The sequence below is a fragment of the Zeus faber genome, assembly GCF_960531495.2.
Source record: "Zeus faber genome assembly, chromosome: 1".
NCBI lineage: Eukaryota > Metazoa > Chordata > Actinopteri > Zeiformes > Zeidae > Zeus > Zeus faber.
The window spans coordinates 2,700,747-2,711,746 of NC_137193.1; the positions used below are offsets into that span (position 1 = coordinate 2,700,747).

At 37.7% G+C, this 11,000-nt stretch overlaps 1 protein-coding gene across 1 annotated transcript in view; it reads left to right on the forward strand.

The window, feature by feature from the left end:
- The window catches only part of LOC307233655 (non-homologous end joining factor IFFO1-like), a 14,456-nt gene that overhangs the window by 1,671 nt on the left and 1,785 nt on the right, over positions 1–11,000 (forward strand). Inside the window, exons 2-8 of the mRNA XM_080005029.1 lie at positions 3,576–3,636; positions 3,821–3,916; positions 4,893–5,033; positions 5,428–5,612; positions 5,773–5,875; positions 7,774–7,875; positions 10,809–10,939. Of these exons, the coding sequence (XP_079861155.1) occupies positions 3,576–3,636; positions 3,821–3,916; positions 4,893–5,033; positions 5,428–5,612; positions 5,773–5,875; positions 7,774–7,875; positions 10,809–10,939 (819 nt within the window). The remainder of the gene's footprint in view (positions 1–3,575; positions 3,637–3,820; positions 3,917–4,892; positions 5,034–5,427; positions 5,613–5,772; positions 5,876–7,773; positions 7,876–10,808; positions 10,940–11,000) is intronic.

Consider the following 11,000-nt stretch of genomic DNA (forward strand, 5'->3'; position numbering starts at 1 on the left):
ACCTACACTCTGTCCCTGGACCCCTGGACCTACACCCTGTCCCTTCTTGCAGACCCTGTTGCTGGACTTACACTCTGTCTGTGGACATAGACCCTGCCCTACGTGAACCTACATCCTGTCCCTGGACGTAGACCCTGTCCCTGGACGTAGACCCTATCTGTGGACTTACACCCTGTCTCTAGACCTACAGCCTGTCCCTGGATGTAGACCCTGTACCATTGTGAGACCCTGTCACTGGATGTAGACCCTGTTCCTGGACATAGACCCTGTCCCTGGCAGTAGACCCTGGCTCCCGATGTAGACCTTGTCCCTGGACGTAGACCCTTTCTGTGGACTTACACCCTGTCTCTAGACCTACAGCCTATCCCTGGATGTAGACCCTGTACCATTGTGTAGACCCTGTCACTGGATGTAGACCCTGTCCCTGGACCTACACCCTGTCCCTGGACGTAGACCCTGTACCATTGTGTAGACCCTGTCACTGGATGTAGACCCTGTCCCTGGCAGTAGACCCTGTCTCTCGATGTAGACCCTGTCCCTGGACGTATACCCTGTCCCTGGATGTAGACCCTGTCCGTGGACTTACACCCTGTCCCTGGACGTAGACCCTGTCCGTAGACTTACGCCCTGTCCCTGGACGTAGACCCTGTCCGTGGACTTACACCCTGTCCCTGGACGTAGACCCTGTCCCTTGACCTACAACCGGTCCCTGGACGTAGACCCTATACGTAGACTTACACCTTGTCCCCGGACGTAGACTCTGTCCCTTGGTGGGGACCGTGTCCCTGGACGTAGACTCTGTTCCTGGCTGTAGACTCTATTATATCTACTATATAATGTTTCTATTATAATATAATATGTATATTATAGTATGTATATGTTATGTTTTATCGTTATTTATTTGATAATTTATATGATTTATATAGATGATACATACATAATTTATAATATTAAAGTACATGATACTTATCAATTATATACATATTATATACAATATATTTATAATTATAGTGTAATAATATTGACATGAATATAATTATTACTGTTATATTCCTCAGCGGCCAGCAGGGGGCGCAGTAAGACTGACTCAGACTGTACGGCTTCACGTTCAGACACAGCTGATGAAGGAGAGAGATGGAGGGAGAGAGATGGAGGGAGAGAGATGGAGGGAGAGATGGAGGGAGAGAGATGGAGGGAGAGAGATGGAGGGAGAGAGATGGAGGGAGAGATGGAGGGAGAGAGATGGAGGGAGAGATGGAGGGAGAGAGATGGAGGGAGAGAGATGGAGGGAGAGATGGAGGGAGAGAGATGGAGGGAGAGAGATGGAGGGAGAGATGGAGGGAGAGAGATGGAGGGAGAGATGGAGGGAGAGAGATGGAGGGAGAGAGATGGAGGGAGAGATGGAGGGAGAGAGATGGAGGGAGAGAGATGGAGGGAGAGATGGAGGGAGAGATGGAGGGAGAGAGATGGAGGGAGAGATGGAGGGAGAGAGATGTAAGGAGAGATGGAGGGAGAGAGATGGAGGGAGAGAGATGGAGGGAGAGATGGAGGGAGAGAGATGGAGGGAGAGATGGAGGGAGAGAGATGTAAGGAGAGATGGAGGGAGAGAGATGGAGGGAGAGAGATGGAGGGAGAGATGGAGGGAGAGAGATGGAGGGAGAGATGGAGGGCGAGAGATGGAGGGAGAGAGATGGAGGGAGAGATGGAGGGAGAGAGATGTAAGGAGAGGGGTGGAGGGAGAGATGGAGGGAGAACAACATCCATCCCCAAAAGTCAACTGTACCGTGTATGTGTATGTGTATTTGTATATATGTATGTGTATTTGTGTGCGTGTATATGTGTATGTGTATTTGTGTGTGTATATGTGTATGTGTATGTGTATATGTGTATGTGTATTTGTGTGCGTGTATATGTGTATGTGTATTTGTGTGTGTGTATATGTGTATGTGTATGTGTATATGTGTATGTGTATTTGTGTGCGTGTATATGTGTATGTGTATTTGTGTGCGTGTATATGTGTATGTGTATTTGTGTGTGTGTATATGTGTATGTGTATTTGTATATGTGTATGTGTATTTGTGTGTGTATATGTGTATGTGTATTTGTGTGTGTGTGTATGTGTATGTGTGTGTGTGTATATGTGTATTTGTATTTGTGTGTGTGTATATGTGTATTTGTGTGTGACCGTGTATTTGTGTGTGTGTATATGTGTATGTGTATTTGTGTATGTGTATATGTGTATGTGTATTTGTGTGTGTGTGTATGTGTATGTGTGTGTGTATATGTGTATGTGTATATGTGTAAGTGTATTTGTGTGTGTGTATATGTGTATGTGTATTTGTGTGTGTGTATATGTGTATGTGTATTTGTGTGTGTGTATATGTGTATGTGTATTTGTATATGTGTATGTGTATTTGTGTGTGTATATGTGTATTTGTGTGTGTGTGTGTATGTGTATGTGTGTGTGTGTATATGTGTATGTGTATTTGTGTGTGTGTGTATGTGTATGTGTATTTGTGTGTGTGTATATGTGTATATGTATTTGTATATGTGTATGTGTATTTGTGTGTGTGTGTGTATGTGTATTTGTGTATGTGTATATGTGTATGTGTATTTGTGTGTGTGTATATGTGTATGTGTATTTGTGTGTGTGTATATGTGTATGTGTATTTGTATATGTGTATGTGTATTTGTGTGTGTGTATATGTGTATGTGTATTTGTGTGTGTGTGTGTGTATGTGTGTGTGTATATGTGTATGTGTATTTGTGTGTGTGTATATGTGTATGTGTATTTGTATATGTGTATGTGTATTTGTGTGTGTGTGTGTATGTGTATTTGTGTGTGTGTATACGTGAATGTGTATTTGTGTATGTGTATATGTGTATGTGTATTTGTGTGTGTGTGTATGTGTATGTGTGTGTGTATATGTGTATGTGTATTTGTGTGTGTGTATATGTGTATGTGTATGTGTGTATGTGTATGTGTGTGTGTATTTGTGTATGTGTATTTGTATATGTATATGTGTATGTGTATTTGTGTATGTGTATGTGTATTTGTATATGTGTATGTGTATTTGTATATGTGTATGTGTATTTGTATATGTGTATGTGTATGTGTGTATGTGTATTTTTGTGTGTGTGCAGGGTGGTCACCCTGCTGCATTGCAGGTGGTGACACAACACAGAGGGAGGGTTAGGGTGGAGGGAGGGAGGGAGAGGGTCTATAGGTCTGTCTTTCTAACTGTCTGTCTGTCTGTCTGTCTGTCTGACTATCTATCTATCTATCTATCTATCTATCTATCTGTCTGTCTGTCTGTCTGTCTGTCTGTCTGTCTGTCTGTCTGTCTGTCTGTCTGTCTGTCTATCTATCTATCTATCTATCTATCTATCTATCTATCTGTCTGTCTGTCTGTCTGTCTGTCTGTCTGTCTGTCTGTCTATCTATCTATCTATCTATCTATCTATCTATCTATCTATCTATCTATCTATCTATCTATCTATCTATCTATCTATCTATCTATCTATCTATCTATCTATCTATCTATCTATCTATCCATCTGCCTGTCTGTCTGCAGGTGGGAGGAGGAGTACACCTCCAGAGTGGACCTGCAGGAGAAGCTCTCTGAGCTGGAGGAGGTCAGAGCCGTGATGCGTCTTCTCGTCAGGGGGCGTGGTTATGCAAATGAGGGCGTTGAACCGGAGCTGAACTGGTTTCCTGTTCCCAAAAGAATAAGAAATAAAACAATTCTGTGGGACATTGTTTTAACTGTTGGTCCATACAGTATGTTAACAGTGTGTGTGTGTCCTTGTATGTGTGTAGGACCTCCAGGAGAGCGAGGTGTGTCAGGATGAACTGGCCGTCAGAGTGAAGCAGCTGAAAGCCGAACTGGTTCTGTTTAAAGGACTGATGAGCAACGTAAGTGAACTCTACCTCCAGCCTACATCTACCCTACCTCCACCCTACCTTCACAGTACCTCTCCTCTACCTCTACTCCACCTCTACCCCCACTTCTCTATCTCTACGGAACCTCGACTCCACCTCTACTCTAATACCCGTTTCCAACTGCACCAAAAACCCGGTGACATGCACCAAAAACCTGAAAACACCGCTGACATCCAGCACCAGTGGGAAAGAAAAAATCCGGGTCTCAGCCTCAATTTAAATGGGCTCCACCTCCACCTCTGATGTGAACAGGACACCCGGGTTGACTCGCTCATTTTGCTCCTTCACCCGTGGGATGCGGCGCGTGGAAGTTTCAGACGCTGGCACGTTAATTAACAGGGACGTCCGTGTATAATTCCATCATTTCACATCCTGTTTAATCCTAAATCACAAGTTATCGACTTTTTTCAGCATGGGGATGGTGGAATGCGGTGAGTGTGGGGATTGCACCGTGTGGAGCACAGCAGAGAACTCCCACGCTCCCCGGCCGGGGTCAGTCACTCCACCACGCTCCAAGCCGGTGCCCCCTCCCCACCGCCGGTGGACCCGTGCGCACCGGCAGCTAGAGAACCGACAGCGGGGAGCGCCGGCAGCGTGGAGCACCGTCAAAACAGTCTGGGCTACAAAGGGAGCCGTCCTTATAGTGAACAGCAGTCTCAAAGCTGGTGAAGAAACCATCAGACCCCTGCCTACCTGGTTATCTCTGGAGAGGGATGTCTGTGCTCTTGCTGCCTGTTTACTGGTTGACTGAAATGTCTCTGGTTCTTGGTGTTTTCTTTGGTTCCTTCGTGATCAAGTTGCTGTTGCTGTGACATGACTTACTGCAAATAAAGGAACCTTAAAAGTAAACTCTGTCTCTCTCTGTCTCTCTCTCTGTCTCTCTCTCTGTCTCTCTCTCTGTCTTTCTCTCGCTCGCTCTCTTTCTTCCCCTCCTCCCTCCCTCCATCAGAACCTGTCGGAGCTGGACACTAAGATCCAGGAGAAGGCCATGAAGGTGGACATGGACATCTGCCGCCGCATCGACATCACGGCTCGGCTCTGCGACGTGGCCCAGCAGAGGAACTGCCAGGACACCGTCCGCATCTTCCAGGTGCAGTACCTATGACAAGGGCACTAGTACAGAATAAGTACAGGAAGGGTACTACAAGAGGAGTACTACAGGAGCAGGACACTATGTAGTACGCAAAATGAGTGTGTGAGTATTCTCCGTGGGTCACCACGGCGTGGACCAAAAGTACCAGGGTGACGTCCCACATCCTGCCAAATATCACGGCGCACAAACACAGGTTCTCTGCAGCGTCGTCGTGACAACGTGCTGAGGGGAAGTGGAGCGGCCACACGGCGGTGTACTATGTCTTGTGTGCGCGACGCCATTTCCGACGATGGGCAGGTTCCTCTAAAATCAGGTGTCAGATGTGGGCGGAGCCAACTGCCCGGCCGGACACAGATGATTGGTCTCACGCGGCGTTACTTCCTGTCGGCAGGTGGCCACGCCCCCTTCCACCCTGACCCGCCGACCTAGGAAGCAGAACGGCCAGCAGAGGGCGGCGGACGGGGACGAGCCAACCAGCGTGTCCGAGAGCGAGGGGGGCGGGGCTAGGGAGGAGGACTCCTGCAGCACGTCGGCCAATCAGATCAACGAGGAGATGCAGAGGATGCTCAGCCAGCTGTGGGTGTGGTCTCTCCTTCCATGCACTTCACAGGAGTAAAAATTTTAACATGTAAAACTATCAAATTGAAAATATTAAATATATATTCATTCGTGTGTGTGTGTGTGTGTGTGTGTGCGCGTGTATTAATGTGTGTGTGTGTGTGTGTGTGTGTGTCAGCAGGGAGAGTGAGTTTGAGGACGACTGTGACAGTTTGACGTGGGAGGAGACGGAGGAGACGCTGCTGCTGTGGGAGGATTTCCCAGCATGCACCCACACGGAGGTACACACACACTGATACACACACACACTGATATACACACACACACACTGATATACACACACACACTGATATACACACACACACACTGATATACACACACACACTGATATACACACACACACTGATATACACACACACTCATATACACACACACTGATATACACACACACACTGATATACACACACACACACACTGATATACACACACACACTGATATACACACACACACTGATATACACACACACTGATATACACACACACACTGATATACACACACACACACTGATATACACACACACACTGATATACACACACACACACTGATATACACACACACACTGATATACACACACACACTGATATACACACACACACACTGATATACACACACACACTGATATACACACACACACACTGATATACACACACACTGATATACACACACACTGATATACACACACACACACTGATATACACACACACACTGATATACACACACACACACTGATATACACACACACACTGATATACACACACACACTGATATACACACACACTGATATACACACACATACTGATATACACACACACACACTGATATACACACACACACTGATATACACACACACACACTGATATACACACACACACACTGATATACACACACACACTGATATACACACACACTGATATACACACACACACACACTGATATACACACACACACTGATATACACACACACACTGATATACACACACACACACTGATATACACACACACTGATATACACACACACACTGATATACACACACACACACTGATATACACACACACACTGATATACACACACACACACTGATATACACACACACTGATATACACACACACACACTGATATACACACACACACTGATATACACACACACACACACTGATATATACACACACACACACTGATATACACACACACACTGATATACACACACACACACACACTGATATACACACACACACACACTGATATACACACACACACACTGATATACACACACACACTGATATACACACACACACACACTGATATACACAAACACACACTGATATACACACACACACTGATATACACACACACACACACACTGATATACACACACACACACACTGATATACACACACACACTGTTATACACACACACACACACTGAAATACACACACACACACACTGATATACACACACACACACACTGAAATACACACACACACACTGATATACACACACACACACACACTGATATACACACACACACACACTGAAATACACACACACACACTGATATACACACACACACACACTGATGTACACACACACACACACTGATACACACACACACACACCCACTGATATACACACACACACACACACACTGATATACACACACACTGATATACACACACACAAACACTGATATACACACACACACACTGATATGCACACACACACACACTGATATACACACACACACACTGATATACACACACACACACTGATATACACACACACACCCACTGATATACACACACACACACTGTTACACACACACACACACCCACAGATATACACACACACACACACACACACTGATATACACACACACTGATATACACACACACACACAAACACTGATATACACACACACACACTGATATACACACACAAACACTGATATACACACACACACACTGATATACACACACAAACACTGATATACACACACACACACTGATATACACACACTGATGTACACACACTGATGTACACACACTGATGTACACACACTGATGTACACACACTGATGTACACACACTGATGTACACACCCTCCCTCTCGCCTGCAGCTGCAGCCGCAGGACGACTCCATCGAGAAAGTGATAAAAGACACAGAGTGTCTGTTTAAATCCAGGGAGAAGGAGTACCAGGACACCATCCACCAGATTGAGGTCAGACACCTTCATCAGCACCACCTGCACCACCAGCTCCTACCTACGTAGCAACCACACTGGAAGACGAGCAGCCAACCTGCTAGTTATACTTTATTATTATTATTATTATTATTATTATTATTATTATTATTATTATTATTATTATTATTATTATTATTATTATTATTATTATAGTTAGTTATACTAGTTATACTTTATTATTATTATTATTATTGTTATTATTATTATTATTATTATTATAGTTAGTTATACTAGTTATACTTTATTATTATTATATTGTTATTATTATTATTATAGTTAGTTATACTAGTTATACTTTATTATTATTATATTGTTATTATTATTATTATTATAGTTAGTTATACTAGTTATACTTTATTATTATTATTATTATTATTATTATTATTATTATTATTATAGTTAGTTATACTAGTTATACTTTATTATTATTATTATTATTATTATTATTATTATTATTATTATTATTATTATAGTTAGTTATACTAGTTATACTTTATTATTATTATTATTATTATTATTATTATTATTATAGTTAGTTATACTAGTTATACTTTATTATTATTATTATTATTATTATAATTATTATTATTATTATTATTATTATTATTATTATCGTTAGTTATACTAGTTATACTTTATTATTATTATTATTATTATTATTATTATTATTATTATTATTATAGTTAGTTATACTAGTTATACTTTATTATTATTATTATTATTATTATTATTATTATTATTATAGTTAGTTATACTAGTTATACTTTATTATTATTATTATTATTATTATTATAGTTAGTTAGTTATACTAGTTATACTTTATTATTATTATTATTATTATTATTATTATTATTATTATAGTTATTTATACTAGTTATACTTTATTATTATTATTATTATTAGTATTATAATTATTTTTATTATTATTATTATTATTATTATTATTATTATTATTATTATAGTTAGTTATACTAGTTATACTTTATTATTATTATTATTGTTATTATTATTATTATTATTATTATAGTTAGTTATACTAGTTATACTTTATTATTATTATTATTGTTATTATTATTATAGTTAGTTATACTAGTTATACTTTATTATTATTATTATTATTATTATATTATTATATTTAGTTATACTAGTTATACTTTATTATTATTATTATTATATTATTTTATTTAGTTATACAAGTTATACTTTCTTCTTCTTCTTCTTCTTCTTCTTCTTCTTCTACTTCTTATTATTATTATAGTTAGTTATACTAGTTGTACTTTATTATTATTATTATTATTATTATTATTATTATTATTATTATTATTATTATTATTATTATTATTATTATTATTATTATAGTTAGTTATACTAGTTATACTTTATTATTATTATTATTATTATTATTATTATTATTATCATTATTATAGTTAGTTATACTAGTTGTACTATGTTATGTTATTATTATAGTTCGTTATACTAGTTATACTTTATTATTATATTATTATATTATTATAGTTAGTTATACTAGTTATACTTTATTATTATATCATTATAGTTAGTTATACTAGTTGCACTATATTATTATGTTATTATTATATAGTTAGTTATAATAGTTGTACTTTATTATTATTATTATATCATTATTATAGTTAGTTATACTAGTTGCATTATATTATTATGTTATTATTATAGTTAGTTATACTAGTTATACTTTATTATTATTATTATTATTATTATTATTATTATTATTATTATTATATGATTATAGTTAGTTATACTAGTTGCACTATATTATTATGTTATTATTTTAGTTAGTTATACTAGTTATACTTTATTATATCATTATAGTTAGTAATACTAGTTGCACTATATTATTATGTTATTATTATATAGTTAGTTATAATAGTTGTACTTTATTATTATTATTATATTATTATTATAGTTAGTTATACTAGTTGTACTATGTTATGTTATTATTATAGTTAGTTATACTAGTTATACTTTATTATTATTATTATTATTATTATTATTATTATTATTATTATTATTATTATATGATTATAGTTAGTTATCCTAGTTGTACTTTATTATTATGTTATTATTATAGTTAGTTATACTAGTTATACTATATTATTATATTATTATAGTTAGTTATACTAGTTGTACTTTATTATTATGTTATTATCATAGTTAGTTATACTAGTTGTACTATATTATTATGTTATTATAGTTAATTATACTAGTTGTACTTTATTATTATGTTATTATCATAGTTAGTTATACTAGTTGTACTTTATTATGTTATTATCATAGTTAGTTATACCAGTTGTACTTTATTATTATATAATTATAGTTTTATTATTATAGTTAGTTATACTAGTTCTACTCTTTTATTATATTATTATAGTTAGTTATATCAGTTGTACTTCATTTTTATATTATTATAGTTTTATTATTATAGTAAGTTATACTAGTTATACTTTACTATACTATACTCTATTATATTATTATGGTTTTATTATACTTCTTATTATAGTTAGTTATACTAGTTATACTTTATAATTATATGAATATAGTTAGTTATACTAGTCATACTTCATTACAGTATGTAAGCAGCCAGACAGTCGTTATCACTGAATACCTCCTTCCTACCACTTCCATATATCGTGATATATATCGATACCGATCAATATGAGAACATTTATTGTGATAATATTTTTTGCCCCTTTGTTGATGGTGTTATTTGTGTTGTTTTTCTGTGGGTGTAGTTGTGGGTCTTGTTGCTGTTCTGGGCGTGGTGGATGTTGTTCTGGGCGTGGTTGGTGTTGTTGTTGTTATTGGTGTTGATGAGGTTATATGTGTTGTTCTGTGGGTGTGGATGGTGTTCTGGGCGTGGTTGGGTGGTGCAGTTGGAGCTAGCCACCGCTAAGAGTGACATGAACCGCCACCTGCACGAGTACATGGAGATGTGCTGCATGAAGAGAGGACTGGACGTCCAGATGGAGACCTGCAGGAGACTCATCAGCCAGAGTGGCGACGGGTTTGTATATACTGAATATATACATACAGTGTATGGAGGTACAGATAGATAGAATATATAG